General features: G+C 39.0%; 1 protein-coding gene across 2 annotated transcripts in view; it reads right to left on the minus strand.

Annotated features, from left to right (window-relative positions):
- Positions 1-1,280: 1,280 nt before the first annotated feature.
- Positions 1,281-27,048, minus strand: part of ARK2N (arkadia (RNF111) N-terminal like PKA signaling regulator 2N) — a 47,779-nt gene continuing 22,011 nt past the window's right edge. Inside the window, exons 3-5 of one of the 2 annotated variants that reach the window (XM_059833744.1) lie at positions 14,317-14,499; positions 10,176-10,302; positions 1,281-3,227 (exon numbers count right to left, since the gene is read on the minus strand). In XM_059833744.1, coding sequence (XP_059689727.1) covers positions 3,038-3,227; positions 10,176-10,302; positions 14,317-14,499 — 500 coding nt within the window. In that variant the 3' untranslated portion in view covers positions 1,281-3,037. The remainder of the gene's footprint in view (positions 3,228-10,175; positions 10,303-14,316; positions 14,500-27,048) is intronic. The other variant, XM_009811699.2, reaches the window with a different exon arrangement.

Here is a 27,048-nt window from a genome sequence, read left to right on the forward strand (position 1 = left end):
GAGTCACCATCCCTGGAGGGATTTAAGAGACGTGTAGACGTGGTGCTTAGGGTCATGGTTTAGTGGTGGACTTGGCAGCGTTAGGTTTACGGTTGGACTCGATGATCTTAAAGCTCTTTTCCAACCTAAATGATTCTATAATTCTATGAATGAAAGTGGGGAAAAAAAAAATCTCAAACAAGTTGATACTGTTTAAATAATACACTCTATTTTATTTTGTCTTAAAATAGTTTAACCTTTATGCTACAGACTTGTTTCAAAAAACAGAAGGTCTCATCTTGCACCAAAAATATATATATTTTTATATATATAACACTCTGTTTTATTATTATTTTTTCTCCAAAGACCATTAAATACTAGATGGAAAATGAGAACTAAGTAACGAGTGTCGAGAAGAATCAAATTTTTTAACTAGAGTCGCACGTTTTAAACATTTATATTCTAAGCAATGATTTGTCTTCACTACAGCAGATTCCAAGTTCACACTCCAGCAATTCAGGAACTGCTAAAACCGTGAAGGGCTTGAGCCAATGCACACTGAAGTCGATGGAAAGCCCTGCATCAACTCCAATGGGTTCCGGATCAGGCCCCAAGTGCATTGGTTCGTAGCCATACAACGGCTAACGTTTCTCTTTCCTGCTGAGAAGAGCAAAACCATCCAGGCACCTTTTGCTCTCTTTTTTAAAAAAAAAAAAAAAAAAGGAAAACAGAAAAAACAAAACAAAACAAAACCACTTCCTAGCTATCCAGTGATTGCGGTTTTCGGATCACTACCCTTTCAAATTTGTGAAGAATAAGAGAAAATACGTAGTGTTTTAAATAAAAGAAAAGAAAACCTGCATCAGACTACAATACATGAATTGTTTAAACAAACACAGTGCACAATTGGAGGAAGTTTGGTTAGGACGCAGTCGTTTTTATATATACATGGAAGTCACATCATATACAAACTGAAAAACAAGAGAGTTAGTTTGCATTTTTCATGGAAGGACTACAAATGGGTCCCTGCAGCTTTCTTCAAAACTGATCTTTAAAAGACTTGGTGAAACAGGCAAAAGCAGCCACACTAAATCACTGTTCCAAAGTTACCTTTACAGCGCGTGTGCTAGCCCACTAAAACGACGGCCGAGTTGCGTGATTAAAATATGAGGAGAAAAGATCGACAGCCACTACTGATACAGTGCCCCAATAGTACAGGGGCTTTTCCCTACTGCGATGCGAATGGGCTCCGTCCACACGCCGCTCCCTCCCGCCCTCCCTCCCACCCCCCGAGAAAGAAATCGCTCACTAGAAGCACCACATACATTTTTCTGGCCATGCAATACACTTACGTTCAATGTTTTCGGAAGCTTGAAATTGGAATATCAATCCCTTACCTAGTTGTTCTTTAAAGTGCAGTCATAACCGTTCTGCTTATTAAAGAAAGAGCTGTTTGTTACTAACTATACCACCACTGCTGGGTTGGTTTTTTTCCTTTTAAGTTATGTGACAACATAGGTAATTTTATTTATTTTTTTTTGCCTACAGATAAAATTATTGGAAGCCAAATAAATTTGGAAACCAGCCAACGCAAAAAGAAAACAGAACTTCCCATGTCCTGACTACCCCCATTCAGCCTTAAACGGCAAAAAAATCTGGTGATAGAGCTGTACAAAATTCCCACTAGAAACATTCTGAATACAAAGGAACATTTTAATTGCACAATAGACGTTTAAAGTGAATATCATCTTGTTAAAGTCTAATCTTTGGTTTTTGCCTTGAGAAAGGCTCAAAATGACAGATGAGGGGCAGGAATTTCCATATACACTACAGAAACTACAGCCTGCTGAAGCAAGCAGTTCCACTGATATCAGTAAATATTCTGGTAGGAAGTGTTCCCTGGATCATACCCTAAAAACAATTCCAAAACTAGGATAAGAGACATGACCTAAAGCCAGGAAAATGATGCAGATCTAGTTAAAAAAAAAAAAAATCATCACAACCTTAAGCCCTGATCCTGCAACATCTTTTAGGACAGAGTGTTAAGCACTTGAATGGCCCCACGAGTTTCAGCGAACTATCCGAGCTGAACGCTATGCAGCTGCTAAAGTGCTTTGCCAGACTAGGGCTCTGGAAAGGGTTGGGTTGGGTTTTTTTTTTTGAGATGGTCAGTGAAGCAAATAAGCAACAGTAGAAATGTGGACTACAAGCAGAATGTTTCGTTTCTCTCCTTCTCCTACTCCAGGCAAGACTTGGATATAGGTAAAAAAGTTCAGCTATATTTAAGAAGGAGAGGGACGCCAGGCCTTTTTATTACTTTTCTTTTTCTTGTGCTTTTGCAATAATCAGCTGCTAGTAAGTCACTACTATTACTATTTTAAACCGTAACAAGCTGTGGGAAATGATCAGTGAAACACAGTAGTCAAGCAGACAGAAGACTCAGCACTGAAAAGAGTGTAAACTATAAATTATACTGAAAATAAAAAACCTTTAATTAAAAGCTGTTCAGTGCATATGTTATGGGCCGTTTGTATTAAAGACAGTCCCTCCTGCTGGTAACATAACCAAATCAGCTTGGGTATAAATACTCTTGGCCCAATTTTCGGAAGTGTTGAATACCCCCAGTTCCACTGAAATCAGTGAGGACACAGCATTTCTCAAAATCTCTGATGCTCACACAGCAAAACACTAACTTCTACTAACAAACTCAATATACTGATAAATTAAAAATGTTCTGAAGTCGGAGGTGGGAAAGGGTGGGAGGACGTAAGTTTGCACACAGTTATTTCTTCAGATTAACACAGCACAAGTTAGTAACTGTAGATGCGTTTTAAATTTGGAGCTATTGGCTTTTAATTCTGGGAGGAATCCTCCTTTGAGAAGGCAAACCCATTTAAAATTATATTGAAATTATACTACATTCTTACAGAAATTAAAAACTTCATGAGTTTGAATTTTGTAATGCCAGGAACAGGGCTTCTGAAGCTGAAGCTTTAACAATGAACTTCTGTGCCACAACAGGGAGAAGGGGTGGGGACACAAACACAGTGACACTGCATTACAGTAGATATTTGCGTCTGGTATCCTCATCCAAAGTGAGGTCTACTACTTCTGGGGGCGAAGACCAATTCTGCTGGGGAGTCACAGCTGTCCATGATTGTGTTTGCTGAGTGTTAATGTACTGTGAGCCTGAGCCATGCTTCCAGGAAGACACACTCTGAATCACACCTCCCCTGGGATGCACACACCTGTAGCAAGGCAAAAAACACAAAAGATTAAAGCTATTATTGAATTTAGGCACAAGATTCTTAGCTTCAGTGTTTTATCACTTAGACATCTTGTTAACATGTCCCTCTCCAAAATGTCCTCATGGTTTTTCCATTTGTATAGTCCATGACATCTTACATACCCAGTAAACAAAGCTGAGACTACACTTAAATTTAAACTTGGGGGTGGTGGTGGTTAAATTATTTTTAAGAACTGAATTCTACTAGTGGGTGTAAAGTGATATTCCTTACAAAATACGTGCATGGATCCCAAGGATCATGAAGAAGTCTGCCCCACCATGTGTAGTACCGTGCATTATTGAGAAGCGGTTTCCTGCTAGCAGTTTTACCCACTGGACTTTTAAAAAGAGAAAAAAATTAAGTGAGGTTTGATGAGGCACAAAGAAAAGCTATCTTTCTACATGAAAACAAAACCATGTTAAAATAAGGACATAACAATACTTTCATTACAATAATTACAAGAGAGATCTTGTAATTACATTATTACAGCCATTACACTTGATTTTTCTTTGGTCTTCTGAACTAAAAATGACAAACATGCTGGGAAATGCTCACTGATAACAGTACAGCCCCACTTCAGCAAAACATTTAAGCTTTCAGTGATTATAGTCAATGAGACTAAATCATGTATTTAAAGATAAGCACACACTCAAGAGCCTTGCTGAAGTGAGGTACATATCTACTTATTTGCACTGTATTTTTACCTATTATATTCATAACAGATACATGACAATTTAAGTCCAAGCTAATAATAATTAGAAAAAAACGAAAATGAAAGACAGACTTTCTTTTTTTATATGATGATGACAAAAATTTACTGGAGTCTTTAAGATGATCACTCCATTCCCAACTATAAATCTTAAACAAGTGCTAGTAAAACCTTATACCTAGTGGTCCAAAAATTGTTTTGCTCTTATAAGCACTGGTGGTGGCTGTAGCTGCTCCTGGCTGCATATTTAAGCAGGAGATGTTTGGCTGCTGGGGTAACCTTCTCCCGTTTCTTTGTGATGGCACGTGTACCATATTTCAGGAACCCAGGTCTTCTGCACTGGTGAAATCATAGAATCATCGAATGGTTTGGGTGGGAAGGGACCTTTAAAGGCCATCTAGTCCAACCCCCCTGCAACGAGCAGGGACATCTTCAACCACATCAGGTTGCTCAGAGCCCCGTCCAACCTGACCTGGAATGTTTCCAGGGATGGGGCATCTCCCACCTGCTCCAGTGTTTCACCACCCTCATAGTAAAAAATGTCTTCCTTATATCTAATCTGAATCTCCCCTCTTTCAGTTTAAAGCCATTACCCCTTGTCCTATCACTACATGCCCTTGTAAAACGTCCCTCTCCGGCTTTCTTGTAGGCCCCCTTTAAGTACTGAAAGGCCACAATAAGGTCTCCCTGGACCCTTCTCTTCTCCAGGCTGAACAACCCCAACTCTCTCAGCCTGTCCTCACAGCAGAGGTGTTCCAGCCCTCGGATCATTTTTGTGGCCTCCCCTGGACCCGCTCCAACAGGTCCATGTCTTTCCTGTGCGGAGGACCCCAGAGCTGGACGCAGTACTGCAGGCGGGGTCTCACCAGAGTGGTTGCCCTGACCCAGGTGTAGGACCTTGCACGTGGCCTTATTGAACCTCATGAGGTTCCATGGGCCCACTTCTTGAGCTTGACCAGGTCCCTCTGGATGGCATCCTGTGCCTCAGGTGTGTCAACTGCACCACTCAGCTTGGTGTCATCTGCAAACTAGCTGAGGGTGCACTTGATCCCACTGTCTATGTCATTGATGAAGACATTGAATAGTACTGGTCCCAATACAGACCCCTGAGAGACATCATTTGTCACTGACCTCCATCTGGACATTGAGCTGTTGACCACTACCCTCTGGATGCAACCATCCAACCAATTCCTCACCCACCCATCAAATCCATATCTCTCCAATTCAGAGAGAAGGATGTTGTGGGGGAGTGTGTCAAAGGCCTTACAGAAGTCCAGAGAGATGCAACCCTTAGCTCTTCCCTTGTCTACTGATGTAGTCACTCCATCATAGAAGGCCACTAGGTTGGTCAGGCAGGACTTGCCCTTGGTGAAGCCTTGCTGGCTGTCTTGAATCACCTCCCTGTCCTCCATGTGCCTTAGCATAGCTTCTAGGATCTGTTCCATGATCTTCCCAGGCACAGAGGTGAGGCTGACAGGTTGGTAGTTCCCAGGGTCCTCCTTTCTACCCTTTTTAGAAATGGGTGCAATGTTTCCCTTTTTCCAGTCACCAGGGATTTCACCTGACTGCCATGACTTTTCAAATATCATGGAGAGTGGCTTGGCAACTACACCAGCTAATTCCCTCAGGATGCTGGGATGTATCTCACCAGGTCCCATAGACTTACGTATGTTCAAGTTCCTCAGAGGGTCTTGAACCTTATCATCCCTTACAGTGGGAGGGACTTTGCTCCCCCAGTCCCTGCCTTGTGGTCCATCCACTTGAAAGGTGTGGGAAGAGAGGCTGCCACTGAGGACTAAGGCAAAAAAGTTGTTGAGTACCTCAGCCTTCTCCTCATCTGTTGTTATCAGTTTGCCAGTCTTGCTCATCGGAGGGGTATACTTTATTTTACCTTCCTTTTCTGGCTGACATAGCTGGAGAAGCCCATCTTAGTATTCTTTGCATCCCTTGCCAAGTTCAGCTCCATCCACGCCTTGGCCTTCCTGACCCAATCCCTACACAACCAGGCAGCTTCCCTACACTCTTCCCAGGATACCTGTCCCTGCTCCCACTGCCTGTGCATTTCCTTCTTGCCCTTTAGTTTGACCAGCAGGTCTCAACTCATCCACGCTGGTCTCTTGCCTTCCTTGCCTGATTTCTTACAGCTGGGGATCGAGAGCTCTTGCGCTCTATAGAAAGCGTCCTTAGAAGATCTGCGAGCGCTGTTCTGCTCCCTTGTCCTTGAGGGCAGTTTCCCAGGGGGTCCTGTTGACTAATTCCTTGAACAGCTGGAATTATGCTTTCCTAAAATTCAGGGTCCTGACTTTAGTCTTTGCCTGACCCATATCCCTCAGGACTGTGAACTCCACCAGTGTGTGATCACTGCAGCCCAGGCTGCCTGCAATCTTGACATCACTGATTAGCTCACTTGCTTTGGTGACCAACAGGTCCAGTATCGCATCCTCTCTGGTAGGGCTGTCTTATTACCTGGCTTAAGAAGTTATTCTTGATGCACTCCAGGAGTCTCCTGGATTGCCTACAGCTCGCTGTGCTACTTTTCCAGCAGATTTCAGGGTGGTTGAAGTCCCCTAGCAGGATGAGAGCCTGCAAGCGCGATGCCTCCTGTAGCTGGAGTAAGAAGGCTTCGTCATTAGGCTCCCCTTGATCGGGTGGCCTGTAGAAGACACCAACCACAAGGTTCCCTTTGTTGCCCTGGTCTCTAATTCTTACTCATAAGCTTTCAACCTGCTCGTGGCTGTTCTTCAGAGACAACTCTTCACACTCTGTTTCTTGATGTAGAGGGCAACCCCTCTGCCCCTCCTTCCTCGCCTGTCCCTTCTGAACAGCTTGTAGCCATCAACAGCCGCACTCCAGTCATACGATTCATCCCACCAAGTTTCACCAGCAGCAATTAGGTTTTAGCTTTCTAGCAGCACGGTGGCTTCCAACTCGTCCTGTTTGTTGCCCACACTGCGTGCATTGGTATAGAGGCACTTCTGGGCTGTCAGCTGTGTCACCTTCTTAGAGGAACACCCCTTAACTCCTTTGAGATATTTCTCTGGTGTTTCCCTGTTGGCTCCTACGCCCTCAGGAGCCCCTGGCTCATCTCTGTAAGACTTCAAATGTGCTCCAGTGTACCCAGCATGTCTCAGAGCAACAGGCTGAGGGCCTTTACTAGCACTTTATCCCTCTAACCTTGGCGTGTCACCCCACAGCTTGTCACACGCAAGCCTGATACTATCCGTCTCTCCCTTCAAGTCTAGTTTAAAGCTCTGTCAATGAGCCCCACTAGCTGGTCAGCAAAGACTCTCTTCCCCCTTTGAGAAAGGCAAATCCTATCTGACGCCAGCAAGCCTGGTGCCACGTAGGCTATCCCATCAGCAAAAACCCCAAAACTGTGGTGGTGACACCAGCCACGGAGCCATGTATTAATAGACTGGGTCTGTCTGTTTCTTCCAATGTCACTGCCCACAACTGGAAGGAGAGAGGAAAAAATAACCTGAGCTCCAGATTCCCTTACCAACCGCCCCAAGGCCCTGAAGTCTCTTTTGATCGCCCTTGGGCTACACGTTGTGGCTTCATCACCACCCACATGGAAGAGCAGTAATGGGTAATAGTCCGAGAGCCATACCAGGCTAGGAAGTTTCCTAGTGACATCCCTGACGTTTACATTTTATTTGTTTTAATTTAAGTAGTGCAATTTATTTACTCCAGTACTACTTAGGTTATGCTCATCTCTCTTAGCTCTGGTTAGAGTTTCATGAAATAGAATGAAAAATCTCATTCTCCAAGCTCCAACTTCTCTGAATATAAATGTCTCATTTCCTTCTGAGATACGCTATTTAGTTTTGGATGTGATGTTCAAAATGCCTTTTTTGTTACTTCTTCAGTCTTAAAAATATATACTTAAAGTACGTATCTACAAAGAATTAGTAATAAGAGACTGGAACTCTAACAAATGTAGGGGATTTATTTAAAAAAAAAAAAAGCTTTCTTTTAAGAAGAAATCTTTTTAAGCATAACTGACAAGAAAAGCTTGTAGCCAAAGCAAACTAAATACGCTGTTCGGTCTCAGGGACGATGGTCCATAGTTCTGATACAGAACAGTCCTCAATGCTTAGGCAAAGCTAACACTAACTCTTCTCCCTGAAGATGACAAAAAGCAAGCTATAAGTAATCTCACAGAAATGGTATCTCGCAATAATAAAAGTGTTCATCCTCAAACAAGTCACACAAGCAGCCAATAGCAAAATGTTCAATCAAACATTAGCTTAGGGAACATGCTTTCCAATCTGTAGCTAAGGGGAAGATACCAAGTAAAGGCAACCAAAAAAAAAGGAAAAAAAACTAGAAAAAACAGAGGAAGACTGTTTTATACACATGCGTGATAAAAAAAATAATCTATTGGACAAAAAATAAAAAAACTAAAAAACATGACTTGGTGTCCTGAGTAGATGCCAAGTAATAGTCCACCGATGGAAACACCACCAATTCACCAGCATCTGAAAAACTACAAATGATGGACAAACTCTTGGGTGTCACGACTCACACCAGTCCGACAGTGACATGGAATATGCAGCACGATAAAAACCAGTGTGAGCAGAAGTACTGAATCCAAACACCATACTAACTAAACATGCAAAAAATACTGATCAAAAACCTAAACCTTTTCCAAATGACAACCCTGTCAGAAGCCCATCAATACTTCATAACTCCAAGCCTAGACCTGCAAGAGAAATAAAATTCTAAATAGGATTCGAACAACTGAAATGTGTCAGTCTTCAATGGAGCCAGTAAGAACTAGTCTTCAGGAGACAGCAGATAAACTGATTTTAAACAGCAACGCTGCATTTACTTAACATTTCCGTTCTTGTACATGGTAAATATTATCGAGGCAAGCAGCATGGAAAGCTTTTGACCAGGGGACCTCAAGCAGAAGGGTTGTGTGTACACAGTGCTAGAGAGATTTACACAAACTGGTAGTAGAGGACAAGTCCACACTGCTTATCATTAGGAGAAAGATCCTCTAAGCCCTGGGTCTGCTGGATAAACAGGCAGGAGAGCTACCTCCTAAGGAATTAGTATCTTCCAAAAGAGTTAGCCACGCAAGTACTTCCACTATTCTAAAAGGGAAGACGAAATCTCTCTTCCTGAAGCACCTTAAAATTTCCTTTTTTCACATCCAACAGCACTGGATTGTGCCCACACTATCCGCACAGTTTCTGGCCTGGGAAATTGGGTCCTGCACACTTTCCTTCTTCCTTTCCTCAAGAAAGATGCGGTGAAGGGATGACAAGGAAGAGCTCTGTTCCTTGTCCCTCACATCCCTTTTCTGCCTTCAAGCATCCACCAGGCAGCAGACTAATTTTGGAAAGAGCTTGTCTGTATAATGTTTTACCCTGCTTTTATTCCACCAAATTACCCCTCTACACTATATGAAAACACCAGTCTTGTTCAACTGCTCCATAATACCTTAAGCCAAGGAAAGATCATAGACTAAAGATGAAGAGTAACATGAGAAAACACCTATCAAGAGTAACAGTTGAAGCACAGCTGGACAGCTTTCTATCTAAGCTTGAGAGAAACCTCTGGCTTCCTTGCCTTCATCTACTCTGGGTTTGAACTCTCTTGTATCTTGAAATAAAACCAAGATTTGTAAAGATCCGATTTTTAATCTAAAAGGGCTATCTTACGACATTAGCCATTGAAACATTGATAGTATTTTTAGAGCTACTAATTAATTAAATAAACCGGAAGCTGAGTAAATGCTTAAAATTAATGTTTTGAAAGGAAACAAGAACCCACATAAATATTTTTGTCTATGTATTTGCATATTCACATTACGCCCTTAAAATCTGAATTCCTAACAATGGTTCCTGAAGTATATAAATTTAGTATCTCAGTATTTGGTATCTCAATATTTGGTATTTTAATACTACATGTGTTTAGCCTGCTAATGTTTGATATTGAATCACAAGCTTAATCTGAATACATATGAAGATGATAATGTTCTAAAGAAAAACACATTCTGCATCACCGTGACCAGCAGAATAAAAAAACCAAGTGCAACGTTTGCTACCCTTTGGGCATCAGCCATGGATGGATAACTACACAAGTGGAAGTCAGCAGTTTTTTTCCTTTATTAATTTTGGCAATACAGATATTCTGATAAAATGAAAGAAATATTGGAAGTGGAAAAAGCAGGAAAAAGGAATTCGTACCTGGCATGTTCCTGAACTCCAACAATCTCTACTTCACTATCAGAAGAGGCAATATTAATTTCTTCATTGATCTGGGCATTACCAGAAGAGGTTTTGTCACTTGCAAGGAAGCCTGGATCCAAATGACCTACAGATGGGGAAAATGCAAATACAGCTGATGTTTAACAGCTTACACAACTCAGAAATCAGCTGGAAACAGAATTTCTCAAGCTAGCAAAAAAAAAAAAAAAAAGGCTGAAACACTGAGATAGAACAATCTTAGTAGATCAAGTTACCCAACTTTCAGTTCATCACCTGATACAGGATGACCACCGGATTTATCCAGTCTCAATAGCTCTAGTGATGGTGTTATCACACAAATGTGAACGAAGCCTGACTATTGCATCAAGGACACTTGATGTAATTAGGCTTTCCAGCTGTTATTTTACAACAATGCTAAGAGTTAGACTGCGCCTAAACCTCTTTGAAATAAAGAAACATGACAATCTATTGTCAATAAATCAAACACAATGATACTGTGGAAAACAAAGCTTATAAGGCTGGACAGAAATATCACACACACCAAGGAAAATTAATTTATTTTCTTTTTAAAAAAAAAAAACAGGGGAAGCCGGTCAATGAAAAAAAAAAACAACAAACCCATCAGTTTCTGGTCATGCTGCTTCACACAGCTGCTCTAACATTATCACAAATACTTGAAAAAAGCTCTGTTTTTCAGAAGTTCCATACACAGCAGTGTTGGTTTTTTACTACAGTTCCTCAATGCTATCCAGTTCATCAGTCTGTCAAACAACAAGTCCTCTCTAAACACTCACGAGCGTAGCAGGTTTTGTCTTTTCTGCCAAAACTGCTAAGGAGGTTTTTCAGCACAATTAGTGAAGCTGTGTTGCGACATATTAAATACTTGCATGGAAAACACAAAACAGGCAAAATTATTATTTGTTTTACAGAAAATGAATGATTAAAAAAGTCAATTAAAAAGTAAGATTTCAATAAAAAGAGATAATGTCTACCTTTTTTTTTTCCTAAAAAAAAAAATTAAAAGAAGATTACTTCTACTGCCTCTCTTTTGCAGTAATTTGGGGGATGCTGGGCAGCCCTGAAGCAGATGAAACTACCTACTTCTTGGAAACCACTCACTCAGCTGTATTACACAGGGAAAGAATCACTTGTCGAGCAGGAAATTTCAGATTAGATGAATATATTATGTATATCTAGTTTGACTGGACACCTCTTCAAAGATGAGAGGAGGATTCAGTAATGATCCACAGAATTTCAAAGGTGTGCGAACATGCAGAATTGATTATCCCCCCAGGTAGACCAAGAGGACACAGAGAAGAAATTAAACTTAGAACAAGTGCCAGGGAAACCTTCTAATGACTGCTTAAAGTACTTGGAAAAGATGCAAGTGAGACCATACTGTATGTTCAGTTTTTGGAAAGCGAAGACCCTTGGCGCAACATCTGATCAGGGTTAGCCAGGGAAGGAAACCTATGTGCTGCCGTGTACCCGAAGGAGGAGTTTCCACCTTGCAAGACAAAAAAGATTTGTCAGCTGAACTTAAACCGAATTAATAGCCCAGGCAGACTTTTCCTAACATTACAGTTCAGCTGAACACTTCTTGGCAAACATCACTGACTGCGAGAAAAATCCCAAAACGGGTCACGGATATTTCTTTAATAGCAGCGGCTGGGCACCGTGAAACATGAAACAGAAGTGCTCAGAGGCTTTGATTCATGTGCTGGCGATGCCAACCGGGAGCTTTACGTGATCACCGCCCCGATGATTCGCATCGCCCCGCTCCTGAACGTCACTGCTGCTACAGCACAGGCAGCAGAACAGCAACACGATCCTTGGTCATTGATTCACGCAAGCTGGTATGGATATCAACCTGCCTTAATATGTTGTATTAACGCATTAATGACGTACCACCATTCTGCACCCTTTGCTAGACAGGGTAATGTCTGGCAGAGGGGCAAAGCAGACCAGCTCTTAAATAGCCCCCAAATGAATCCCCAGAGGTAGAAATGAAAGCCCCAAAAGAGCCCTCATATATTACCATAGCTTTAAGTTCAGACAACAAAAAGGTAATTAGCAGTAGAGAAACCGTGATTAGCAGAGTAAATATTTCAACAGTAGCTGAGTGTAAATCAGGATTATAGCATACAGCTAGATTTACAGCCTCTAGCCATACAAATTTAATGCCTAATAACATGCCTAAGCTGTTATTTCTTTGCACAAACATTAGGATGACGCCCAAAGGAGATGTTTTGTTTGCCCTACAACATCAGGGCTTGCAAAACAGCCCCAAATATTTGACCATGCACAAAGATGTGATAGTGTGTCCTAATAAGATTTTTCACTTAGATAAAGCTTATGTCGTTATTTTCCCATGGGAACACATCATTTAACGTCTGTTAAACTAGATACAGGCTGAAGATTAAATTTGGAAACAAGATCTAACGTTTGAAAATTCTGCTATCCAACTGTGCAATCCCAGACATGGTAAGAAAAGGCCAGTACTGACAAATGTGCAGTCAGAGGGGTATGGAGGCTACAGGGCTCTGGGGCAAGGCGTACGCAGGAAGAAAAAGAGATTCATCCTTTCAGACGTTGAAATGGCCGCAGCACCAGGAGCAAATTTGTCTGGACACGTTCCCATAGGGTCAGGGATGAAGAAGCTTCTTGAAGTTTTCGAGTTTTCTTTTACCTGGCAACCTCTTCCTCGCAAGTCCCCTTGGATGTAGGTGGAAGAAGGAAGACAAATTTCTACCTGCATCGCAGTATTGTACTCGTAAGCAGAAAGTGGAAGAAAGCTCGGTAAGAAACATTACTTTTTATTTCCTTACACTCCTTTGAAGTACCAGTCCATTAGTGCTAGAGAATAAAGTTAATTTCAGCTGTTCTAATCATTTAATAAATCACTTTATAAAGGAGTGCTAACTATCAGTCAGCTGCTATCCTGCAAACAATACCAGTGAGCTTGGAAAACATCGGCTAGCTTCAAACAGGCTGCAACCACATCCAGCCACAGACCACTGTGAAAATAATGCAACAGAGATTCTCATATTCAAATAAGGGACTTGTCCACTATACAATAATGGAACATTTCTTTCAAAATTTGCCATATACTTGTATTTTTTTAGGCCTTATAGAGATGGAAAAGTAGCTCAGAGCTACCAGGACACTTCCAACGTAGGTGCCCTTTGGCAGGTTTACATTTGGAAAACACAGCATGAAACAAAATCTGCTGTGCTCCACCACTGCAGGCAAGACTCCGTGTCTTATGAAGCTAAAAATCTTAACAGCATATTAAAAAAAAAGAGTGGAAACGAAGGCAATATGTTGGTATACAAGGCTACGGGATGAAGTCTACAGGAAACATTCCCTGTTAGCTCTCTGCATCCAAACCACAGCAGCATTTCACGTTGCTGTTTAACTCTTTTGTTAGTGAAGAGTTGCAAGCGCTTAGTGAAGCTGAACAATTTTTATGAGCTACATGAACTTCCCTGAATTCTTCCACAGTATTCCTGCTCTTGCTTTCATGAAGGAAATTTCTTTGCTGTCTCTTGATGCTAAGCCCACTTACCAGCACCTTTTCACCCTTCACCTTTCTCTGATGCTGGTCTGTCCTATTTTCTAAGGCATGTTAGAAATGCAGTTGGAATATGGGAATAATTAATACTTGTATTTTAAAGAAATAAAGAGACAAACAAAGGAGACATGCACAGACAATTACAATACTTAAAATGAGATTATGATTGGTTTACTAGCTGGTGGCACGGGTCATCGTAATCAACCATTCAGTAACAAGCTTATCTCACTTTCATTTAAAAAAAAAACACAACACCAAAACCCCAGACCTAAGTTCCAAGAAGTCATTAGAGGGAAAAGAAGAAGAAAAAATAATTAAGAAAATTAGTGTCAAAAAATACATTGCAGTAATCTTTGTCAATTTTTATCAGTTGTATTTTGGAATAAGTGTCAGACCTTTTTAATAAGCACCTGTACTGTTGTATTGCAAAATCCACACAGGGAGCTTTTAAAGGTGTATAAACTACAAAAGTACTGAAAGCAAGAAAGGGAGAGGCATCACCTGAGATGCTGGACCAGGTATCAGAGGAAGAGAATTTAAACAAACCTGTATCAGCACTCAGTTCATCTAGCAGCCCTCTGGTTCTCCAGGTAGATCCCGAGTCTTGATTTCCTAAAGAATTATTGTGCTCTTGAACTACTGCAGCTGCCAACAGATTGTCCACATTTACCACTTCTGGGTCCGAATTTGTGTCTGATATATCATAGTGAGCTACAACTGGAGGTCCATCTGCAGAAGGAGAGAAAAGCAACACGTATTAGAAGTCAGGGTACTGTGAAAGACACCTTTAAAAGTATAAATAATTTGTTTAAGGATTAATGCAATCTCTACATGAAGCTCTTAAAGAACGATAAATTATATGAATTTCTTAAACTTCAGTTAATGAACACAGTCTGAGATTACAGAGACACTTTGATCTTTGCATACACAGAAAACAAATGTAAGAAAAAAACGTTATCAGTGTATCAGTTATTTGTGTATTATCTTTTACATTAACACATAAACATCTCCATATCTGACAATGTTACATTTACAATCTTAAAAGGATAAAACCTTCAGTTTAAAATAAAAAATAGTGAGTTACAGGACATTAAATTTGGCAAGACAAGATATTTAACTAGAGAATTTTACAAAACTCAAGTGACAGCTTACATTACTTTAGGGTTGACTGAATAAAACTAACTTTTTGATATAACTGATCCAGTGACAATAAATTTAACATTAGGCAACCTTCCTTACGTAATATTTACCTGTCAAGGACAGGGGAATTTTTCAAAATGGCCATTTTTTTTGGTGTTATTTTTTTAAGATCAAGAATAACAAGAAACAAAACTACACTGTGCAGTGATAAATATGCTTTTAATTCAATATGATTACCATACACATTTTTGGCCACCAAAGTGAAGGGGGAAGGAAGGGGAAAAAATTGCTTACATGATTCTGAAATCTATTCTTGAGGAATAACAAAAAGCTATTTTTGGTCTGTTTTGTTAGGACAGACTATTTTCTTTGTGAGGAATGAAAATCACCTATAATTGGAAAGCATGCTAGAAACAGAAGAGGCTCAGAAAAAAGTCGAATCGAAGACAAGGATTAAAGTGGAAGCAAAGAGAGAATGGATAAATATTGTAATTCTGAAAGGATGCACATTTTAACTCAAATGCCTCGTCTCAGCTACAGCTTATTGACTCGGGGTGGATGAAAGTGGTTGGAGTTCCCACTCCCCAAATGGCAGAATCAAAACTTTCTTTGGGCCAAGACTTCAGCCACAAAACCAAGTACAAAATAGAAAACCACGTTGGGCCAAAGCTCAGCAGCTTTGCTACTGCAATTCCTTAACTCTAAAGGAGTTCTGGCAGTTGAGTGTCTGTGGGACCTTTTTGTTACCGGTATGATACATAGAGGGTATAATTTGTAGGGGGTAATATAAAATAATCATAAACTAACAATGTGTTTAGGAAGATAGCACCTTCAGAGTTACAAAATGACTAAAGAAATCCTTAAAAGTCACAAAGAGTAAACTGGAAAGACTTTTCAGGCAATATTGGGTGCTTTTAGGAGTGTTAAGTGCCTGCTGAAGACAGAAAGAACATGATGAACTAAAAGTTTCAAATTTAGTTCTCTGAAAAGCTGTTTCTACCGAGGTTTTTAGGCTGGGTTTTTTTTGGTTTTCTTTTTACCTTGGCCCCTGAAACATAATTCAACCCACTATTATAAGAAACGCCTATTTTGCGATTAGCAACACACTTCATTAAAGAGTGACCATATTGCTTAAGTTGTACTAAAGATCAGTTTTGCAACAAGGTATGAAGAAATTCACAAAATATTTCCAATCAGACCTGCCTCCAAAACAACAATTTCATAAAGCAATGTTATATTACAAACTTAAAACAGACCCGACAAAAATAAATGGGTAGTTAAATGCCAATGTATTAAAGACCAAACTGTTCGCAACATGAAACGCTGATGATGATGACTGGAAAAGAAGGCCTGATAATTAACTGAAAGGCAATCTTTGTCTTTTTAAAAGGCAATTACAAAATAATGGAATACCAAGTTCAAAATTAAGCTGGCTGATGTTCAGTTAATTATTTGTGAAAGCCGATGATTAAATTACATGCAGAAGTTGCAACTGGACTGAATCATGAGAGGCATGTTTTCTTTCAGTCTTATCATCAGAGTTCAGCATGAACATATATAATGTGATCTATAGAAATAAACAGTTGAGTGCAGAAGATACGAGGGTCAAGTACAATATTGACTGTTTGACCATTTTTTCAATAGGTTATCTAAATTTTCAGGAGCTATGTACTGTTCCTTCAGGTCTTTGTTTCTCTCGCTTCTTACTACCATCTCCAAAAGCAGAAGCGGAATTTGATTTTAGATAGACGTGTCTACACAAGTAAAATTATATTTGGACAAAAGGCACCAATAGTCTCAAGTCAAAATTGTACCACTCCTACATGTATAATCATGCAAAAATGTATAATAAATGTATATACATGCAGAGTGATATTCTCATCACCTACCCATAGAAATAACTTGTCTGAAAGTCTTCATCAGTAGGAAATACAAGCATAAACTTGTTATCTGTAGCTCCACTCTTGTATCTTCCACACTTCCAAACAGCACACCTTATAACTTAGCTTATATTTAGTATACATCAAACAGACAAAAATATTTTCAATATAATTTACAAACTGTAATTATATTTGTCAGTGTAATAGCCACCAATTTAACAATCTGGAAAAAAACAAGCTGCCTATTTACAAAGCAATCACAGCAGAGATCTATTTTTGCTTTTCTCAGCCTTGCCTTTCAGGATCAGATTTGGAAATGAAGGGCCCCCGGCACCAGGGTTATCCGTACCTGTCACCAGTAAATGACCTACGAGGTCAAGATAACAGCGATGATGCTGCAACAAATCCTAGGATTCCCAGCGTGTATAAAAGAAGAAATAAGCAATAAATGCCTTTGTGTGCTTAAAAAAACCCAATAAATAAACCAATATATAAGTTGTAGACAACTACAACTAGATGAAAGTTGCAGCGAGGCATGTAAAAAAAAAAAATCCTCTAAAAATCCTTGATTCCCAAAAGCCTGTTTCCTTTTCAGTGCCACAAGGATGGGACAGGAGGGGTTAAATTTGGAAATAAATAATATTTCCCTAGCCAACTACGTGATCATCCGATGATGTGATGCAAAGTGAATGTGTGGTACCAAGAAATAAGGACAACTGGCTTCAGCTAGGAAATAAGGGAAAAAATGAAAAGGTAAAAGGATTAACTACAACCATAGCTGTAACTTATCATCTTCTCTTTGCAACAGAGCCACTCCTCCTAATTACTGACTGTAACAGGATTTCAACCCATAGAAAAACAGGCACCAAACAAACCATGCCAGAATCAAAATTCAATGTAGCACAATTAGGAGGTTCCCCAGTCAGTAATTTAAACAATCTATTTAAGAAAAATCGCGTCTTTTGAGAAGCCGAGGTAGCTGGAAGACTTACATTTCCCTGGTGATAAGCTTTAATTCATTTCTAAAGCAATAAATGCTTGAAAAAGACAAGGCTGAAAGTTAATAAGTACCAGCAGCAAAATACAGCTGTTGACATTTAATGTTAACAGGGGGAGGGAAAGACTGCTTTTTTTATTTTTTTTTAAAGAATTCAGAGGCAGAGGTCATCACGGGGACAGCGTTTCCAAGTGTCCAATTCTCCCTTAATTTACAGAGCTCATCAAAACTAACTCCGCTCGGGACAACTGAATCGGAAGCCACACGCACAAAAATTCACGTCTATACACGTCGATTTTTATTTTAAGCTTGCAACATAGAGAATTCAGTAATTTCTTATTTGCTAGCCACTCACATGCTTTTCACAGAGCCACATCTCAACGTTCAGCGGTCTAAACTGTGCCGTAAGATCCACAGTCCTATTATCCCTTAATTCATTATAATGGCAGCACAAGGAAAAAGGGGGAATCAACCGTAAAATTCCAGCTGGAGGTTAAAAGCAGCGATCCTATACGAAGCACCGTACCTTCACGCTGCAACAGCTGTGTATCAATGGAAGGCAGGACTTTATCACAAGAAACAAAAGATACTCGCTAGCAGAACCTGAATGGGGAATTTAGTCCTTGAAGTCATTAGTTCTCTTTAGCTTTCTTAAATTTAGGCACGTAGGGCCAAGCTCATCACCTAAACTCCCTCCCACTGTAGCCTGAGAGAGGAACTTTTCAGGGTCAAGTAATCTCAGCCTGGAAATTGCAGCCTGGAGCATCATTATCTCCTCTCCTTTCCCAGTAAACAGAAAGAGCTTAGACAACCACCTTAGACAAGACACCTAATTTTTACCCTGCTGAAGTTCAGCAAGATGAATTCCAGCCTTAGGGATGGGATCTAAACTTTGCTGTATTCTCTCTACGAGTAGTGGAAAAAGACTGCAATCTCCAGAGGACTATCCTGATTGAAATAATTTCAAAATTAAAAGCCTAATTTTGGTGGTCTGAATCGCCCTCTGGAGTCATCAGTGTCTTTGCAATGAGGTGATGTGGAGCCTTATTTAGGTGCGAATATCACCCTGTGCTTTAAAACACACATAACAGGTACAACAATAATGGCAATAATAATTACAGCACTTTATTCTTACAAAAAGCTTTCCATTAGTGGATCTCAAAGAGCTCCGAGGTGGTTATTAACCTCCTTTTGCCCATGGGGGAAACTGAGGCAAGCAGAGATTTCCACCGTGCTCAAGGCTAACAAGCAGAGGAGCTCAGCTTTACTGAAAACAACACTCCCCTCAAATTACTGAACTATTTTTAACTAGTAAATTATTGAGGAGTTTAAAAATAGGGTTTAGGAACGCTTTCGTGAAACATGCAAAAGCTACAAAGGCAACAGACAGAGGCACCCGCGTAATGGCAAGCCCGAGGAGACACGGCTTCTTCCAGCCTCACCTCTGCATCTTCGCTGTGAATGTAGGCACTGCTTTGTCTCAATCTCAGTACTCGAAAACTAAATTGCATTTATTTTTCTACAACAAAAGAGAATACTGAGACATCTTAAAATAGTAAAAGATCTAAGAATGCCCTCCTTTACACTTACATTTAAGAGTTAACTCCCATTTATTTCAAGATGAAGCAAAACATAGAATGGACTTTAATACCTATATAAATTTTAAGATCAGATGATCATTACAGTAATGGAAATAATCATATTTTGTGTGCCAAAAACTGGAAGAGTCATCTTAAGTGACTTGCCAAAATAGTTTTACAGCAGACACACAACCGTAACTTTGATCCAAACAGAAAGGCTTCATATACAAGACTACAGTCTGAAGTGACAGTCTTTTTGTTTTACCTAAACAATACAAACCTGATATTATTTAAAACATCATCCAGAGCTACGGTTTCATAAAGAATGTGCAGTTCAAATGGCATAAACTAGCTGAACCCTAAAACAATTCCCAAAGGGGGGTGGGGGGCAGGAGATCTGTGCTTTTTAATGTCATTTGGCAACATGAAACACTTCATTACTATTTGTATTTATTTATTTATTCCAGGTTACAGTAGTTACATTTCAAAATTTACAGGGTTAGGCAAAGAATACATTGTAAATACAATAAAAAACAATAGTAGTGTAACAACATTCTCTCTAAAATCATAAAGTGAACAAAAAGTTATAGATGAATCCACTTTCCTCACATTTTCCTTCATTTCCCACAGTAAAGCTTTTGTGTTTGGTTTTTTTACCATAATAATAAAATAATAAAATCAAAACAACATCATCAAATGAGTATCTGTTCTCAGACTGGATCATTCTTAATATATCACATCAAAAGAGATCTCAGAAATTCAAGTCTTGCTGATCAACATTCATTCTTTCAGGCTTTTTGATGACTAGATGGAAAATATCTTGGGTTTGTTTTAGCAAATTATATATAAAGACTTTATTATGTCTTTTTCATTGTGCGTTAAGCAAAGGCACATGGAACCTGGCTGTGGATTGAAAATATCGGGGAGCGGTGTGCACTTTGTATCTCCCGATAGGATTTATTTTCCCTGATGCCACCTAATGACTCATTAATTATGGAAGCACATATATTAGCCAGATCTCTTCCCCCGTTTTACTTGCAAAAGTGTAGCAGGAGGGTTTTGGAAACCATCACAACTTACTCTTACATAGCTGTGACAGTTAAAAAAAAAAGAAATTCCCTATGTAAATAGAACTTACATTAGGAAGAGGCAGGCAAAGACGCACCCCATACGCACCCCTCCAGAAAACATCACATTTTTGCAAGTCCAAGCTACATCTTCCGATGGACGGACCGATACAGCCTTGATGCAAAACTTTGGATGGTCCAGACTAACCCCCCGCTCAGTCAGTCTGCGAGACCGAACAGAGTGCTTGAAATTGCGTCTAACTTCATAAGCCTATTTTCCATGTGCCTTCGTTTTGCTGATCTAACACTATGAGACTAACCAAATCCGTGAGAAAGACCGGTTTCCAGCTGCGTGTTTTGCAAGGTACTGTCCACCTCTATCAATCAGCCTGAATATTTTAGCTTCTACAGTAGAAATTACACATCGCGTTTGTTCTAATGCTTCCAAATGTAACTGCAGTGGTCACAGTGCAGACCTTGATTATTTTAAAACCCATCTACTCAGCTGGCCTGATTTACACACACTCATCAGGCAAAGACTCCCCTTAAAGTCAGCTGAAGGATTCTCTGACCAAAAACTGCAGAATAAGTTCAATTCCTAATGAGGTGAAATGCTAGCCCCATGGAAATTAGCAGAAATTTTCTACTGGTTTTAATGGGGCTAGGATTTAATTTCTTAATGCCCTTGAATTATTACTTTAAAAAAAAAAGTTGTACAGTATGTGGATACAGGAAGAGACAAAATATATTAACAAGAGAAATCAGTGATAATAAATACGTTTCAACTTGCAAAATAACTGCCAAATATAATGCCATTTCATTGAAGTTAAGCTTGGTCCTCCAGTCTTAACTCTAGCAGCTCAGATAAAATAACCTAACAATCCTGCAAAAACACTAAAAGACGCTGTGAACTTAAAAAAATAGAGATGTATATTTCTGCCTGAATTGTTTTGTTCTAATACTGTTAAAAAGAACACTGAAGAGCAGTATATCTGAAAGGTTTAAGATTTTTCTTTTTTCTTCCCCCTGCTCAGTTATTTTTTGCAATAGAAACACTGAATAAAGTTTCACTGCCTTTACTTGAATTTGTCGTGTATTACCTTAATAATTTTTTTTTCCTAAATAAAACCTGAAAATTCAGATGTTTTATCAGAAGCACGTGAAGCAAAACCCCAAACCCTCAGATAAAACAATGTGTGAAGGGTGGAATTTCCTAAAGACCTTTCTTACCAAACCCCACTTGAGGGAGGGAAGGAAGCAGCACAAACGCCCGGGGAAGAACCTGCAGCCCAGCCTGCAACAACACTGCACGCTAAAGCCCCTGGACTTCCAAGGACTCCTACAGAGGGTGCAATTCTAGGAGCAGATCCTTTAATTTTTCCTTTCTTGAATTGTCAGTTTGACATTTAGTGACATTTAAATCGAGCCTTTATATAAAGCCTTATTTCTTTCGCACTCGCACAAAAACCACCAAGTAGCTGTGTTTCACCAGCTCCTAAATCCCAACTGCAGTCATGCGGGTGTTCAGTTGCTCCCGTGCAAACAGCTGCCACATTGAAAACATATAATTTGATATTAAAAATGGCAATATAGAAACTTGAATAAGCCAGTTGGGTTTAAACTGGCACCATCCTCCCTGGAATTACCCCAGTCTACAGCAGCTGATCTGACTTGATGCATTTGCTCTTTCCATCCATAAGATAAGTAAAATTCTTTAAAGAAACTAGAATATTTCTTTACTTCTATTCTGAAGTATAAAACCTAGGGCAATTAGAGAAACCCTGAATTATCACCTCTGATTCTCCACGTCTGTGCAAAACTCCTAGTGATTTCTCCTCTACTTGTTAGGTTTGGTGGTTTTGAAGGAATTTGTTGGGATGTGAGCATAAACACACATTCCAAATGTAACTCCTGGTTGGGAAGTAGAATAACTTCCTTCTGATAATCTTAAGATAGTTTTCAATAAGGCCAGACCGCTTTAATGAAATACAGAATGGATGGGATTAAAATTTATCTTAAAATTTCAGCTGAAGAAATTTTAACTCCCTGAAAGTTTCTAGTCAAAGCCCTTTGAAAAGAAGAGCTTATAATGGAAATCATGACAAACTGCAGCCATATAATATAGCAAAAACAGGAAAATAAATCTGAAATGATGTATTAGGAATCTGTTTGCTCAGAGATGCCAAAGGCTGCCGCACGCACATTTAAAATACAGACTCATCACTAGTATTGGTATCTGAAGGTTGGTTTCTTCAGTGCTCTGCATCTTTCAAATTCCCAATGCAAAGCAAGAAGAGTGATGCTCCTGTGTAATTGCACAGCCTGCCAAATCCTTCATCGGGGTCGGTTATACTACACCTGAACAACGGAAAGGTGGGGTTCCTCTCTCAGTTCCTAGAAGGAGAAACATGTTTCTTCACATGGAAAACAAGCTAATGGACCAAATATTCAACTGTGTAAATCAACGCACGCTTTTAATTTCAAAAGGAGTTGATTTATGACAGCTGAAGATCTGGCTCCAGTTTTGAGGCAAGTGAAAAGAGCGACCAAACAAAATAATATTTACCATTTACAACCATTGGTCTTGCACAGTGTTCTTAACACTAGGTAGCTCTTGTGGGGAAATTAACTTAAAATTATAGCTAATATGATCTATTCCCTCAGTTTTCTGGGTGCCTTGGAATAATTTTATCATAAAAAGAATACAGCTTTAAAGACTGTACGCTTGACTGCTGTAATCCTCTTCTTGTTCTTTCACATTCATAGCTACTTGCATTCAAAAAACCAATTAACATAAATGGATAAAAACGTTTGACAGTTTTTCGGTTTTGCCTATAGTAACCAAACAATTTTTTCATCTATTAATACACTGAATGATTTCAATATTTTTTTAAGAGATTACCTAACCAAGACATTGAAAGTTGGCAGAAATTTCACTGGCTATATCCCTAACAAAGTTATTATCCATTTATGAGATCAGTATGTAAAAGTCTGTTTCAGTCTGAGAGATAAATGAGTTCAACTGATCTCCTTACACAATTTGTTTTGAAATACCTAATTGCTCCATATATACTATTTTATAAAAAAGGTTAAGGGCATGCTTACAGACATACTGAGTTAAGTGACTCTTACACATTAAAAGAAACCTGTCACTGCAAAAAGCTGCTTCTGCATGCATGGAAAGACTTGTAAAGTTGTCATGCTTTAAAATATGCTGCTCTTATCGTCATAAACATATATATATATATATAAAATCTATGAACACCAGAAGGATTGATTTTTTTTCTATCAGCAAATAATTTTCCCTGAAGGATCTTATATTTTAAACAGATGAGGACAAGTTTATTAAATTGCAATCAAACATAAAATAACTCATTTAACTTTCACCTATAGTTAAGTTAAAAATGCACACAATGTCAGATGAGGGAGTTTTCTTACAAGTTCATATCAAAATCTTTGTATCAAAATTATGCATGAAGGTGATCTGTAAAGAATTTATTCCAGTACTGAAAAATATTTCCTGCATAGTCTTTCAAACAGTTACTCTGAAAATAACACAGCTCTCTAACCTCTTTTTTTTTAATGAAAGCATCACATACTTAAAAAAAAAAGTAAGTCTGGGCCAAGAATAATGTTAAAACACCAGTGTTAGTATTATACTGATAACAAAAAGCATTTCTTGAGTTCCTGATACTGGTTTGATCCAAACCCCCATATAAATTGATGGAAAAAAATCCCACTGACTTCAGGGAGGAAAAAAAATAAATAAAAAAATCAGACCTACAGAAGATACAGTGGTTATTTCCAACAGGAAGAAAAGGAATTACACGGAAATAATCGGGGGAAAAAAAGTGACTGTGGTTTAAAAAGCAAAATAACAGAGCTAAAGGAGACCTATAGTGTTCTCTTTACTTAAACTATGTCTATGCAAAGATTCTCGATTTCCATTATTAGAATTTTAATTTGAATTAGAAACTTTTAGCAAGTTCTAACTGATGATAAATATACATTTTTGGTAGCTACGGAGATGTTACTTCACATGAAGAAAGGCCTTAATGGAGAAGTGACAAAAAAAATCCCTGTGTGTAGTGATAGTAGTAAGAATTAAATAGAGATTTCTAATATATAGTTTAAATTAATCCTACTTTAAACATCACAGTTTCAAGCCTGCCTATTCAGGATAACTATCAGTATAAAAAAAATCCACACAATAGCAAGTTATTGTATTATTTCAATGAAACTAATGTTCTGGCATTCCCCGTCACAAGTAAATCATGATTTCAGTGGCATTCAGACATGGTTCAGAAGAAGCTCTTGCTGTCTCACCCAGACCAGCAACCCATACCTTCAGACCACCACAGTGTTTACTAATCTGACTGTCAAGCCTTCCTTTAAATTCCTGTGCCAAGACTTAATCCATCCACCGACGGCTGCTTATCTTAGGACTGACACGACTATTTTTATTCCAGCATGAAGGATGCGGTTTGATTGTATATACAGAAGGAAGCAGCAGTGCTTTGTGTGCACAGGTCATGCATGCACACGCAGTTGGGTGTGATTCATCTCACCTAACTTTTGGCTAAAGTTATCTATTCTAAACTGTTTATAAGGGAGGTTTAGACAACTAATGGAAGAGAAAGACGCTGCCAGGAGGAATTCTCTGTAGCTGCTTCTCTCTTCCCATTGACTCAGGAGGAGATCCACAGAACAGCAAACTAGACACCTAAAATTAGAGGAGATGACTTCCACCCAAACCGAACACATATATATATGTATACATGTGCGTATTCGTGCACACAATATAAGACAGCTGCTTCCATAAATATGCCATGTGCAACACAGCAGTGACATTAATAAAAACTCTGGACAGAAAATGAACTACCGAATGGGAGACAAAAAAAAGATCAGTTGTGCACATTTGTTATATATAGCTAAATCTTTAGGGTAAGCTTATTTATTACTTCTGCCTAAAAAAGGAAGAAGGAAAAAAAGGATGTGTGACATGTTCAAGCTGCAAAACTTGGGAGTAAACAGACAGTTAAGGAAATGTTACGGGTCTGTATCTAGTCTGGTTCTCTAGGGTACTTTACATCTTTAAATATAAAACTTATTTCCTTATATAAACATTTTAACATGCAAAAAGAGCATTTGGATGGATACTCTGAATGCTCCTATTGTAACAAACATAGCTCTACGGATTTTGGGGTATCTAAACAAGGATTCTAAGTTATATTTTCCCAAGTTTGGTAATGAAAGCTTAGGGTGGTGCCCCCACACACCCTTAAAGGTGTTTGTATGTGTGTGCTGGCACATGCACATGGGCATACTGTGGGTTTTTTTAAACTACATATATATTCTCTATAAATTAAAAAAAAATTATACCATGGTAATAAAACCCAAAAGAGAAAACCAAAACAAACATATACGAAGAGAAAAGCAAACCTTGTTTTTAGCATAATCCAAAGTAACATCAAGACTGCAAAGATTGGATTTTTTTTTTTTAAGTTTATGATTGATTCAGATCAGGGTCTGCAATATTCCCATTCTCTGGAAAGATAGGTGGAAAATTGTTATTAAAAGTCGCTGGAAACTCTAGCGTAGCATCGACATTTTGATAGCCCATGTAAGAACTGAACGACTGCTGTGGATGTACTTGGCTATCAGGCATCTGTATGAAAGCCCCTGACTGTGTGGTAGGGGGGATTCTTTGGCCAACTAGTTGAATTTTAGGTTCCCTGGGCTCCAGTTGTTGCTTGCTTTCTTCATCCGTGTCAAGACGGGTTAGCTTTTCTATCCACATGCGAAATTTCTCCTCTGTCTGCCTCTGCATCTCGGCAAAGCAGTTCATGGCCTCTTCCAGGACATTGCCTATGCAGTTCCTATCCCACACGGTGCCCCTGTCAAGCAATCCTGGAATTTCCCTGGTCGCTCCTCCAGATCCCCCAGCACGACTGAAGCCAGCTTTAAAGACATTGAGGCCATTTGATAAGACATCATTAAGTAAGAACATAGTATTGTTTATTAAGGCATGTTAACTCAGGAAAACAAACTTTTCTAATCGTGTCCCTTGGATATGACAATGGGGGAGGAATTAGCAAATATTAACCAACAGTATTACCGTCAAAAAAAATAACATTTTACACTCACTGAGGTTATAATAGAAATTTTGGCTTCAAAATCATTTTTATTCTAGAATTCTCAGACAATTCTGTCACAAAGGTCTTTTTTTTAAATAAACCAAATTAGTCCAATTCCCTTTTAATTTCTGTTTTGAATTCAACTGAAGGTGTCAAAAACATTATACAATAACATGTCTAGTTCTGTTAAGCTGTGATCCAAAATATTACTGTTTAACTGATAAACCTGAATAATTATGCGTATTTTACTTACGTACTTGAACCCTTTTATAACGGACTGTTAAACACAGACAAAATTGTACACAAGATAACAGAGATAAAGGCTGATATAGTGATTGCAGCATCTAAAGTAGCCAAGCCCAAAGCTCTTGGTCTGATTTTGGAAAACACACTAAACACCAATGAAGAGAACACACAACACAAACACATAAACATGGAAACATATGTGAATGCTATGCTAATACATGAGGTGAAAGC

This window comes from Gavia stellata, chromosome Z, assembly GCF_030936135.1.
Source record: "Gavia stellata isolate bGavSte3 chromosome Z, bGavSte3.hap2, whole genome shotgun sequence".
Lineage (NCBI taxonomy): Eukaryota > Metazoa > Chordata > Aves > Gaviiformes > Gaviidae > Gavia > Gavia stellata.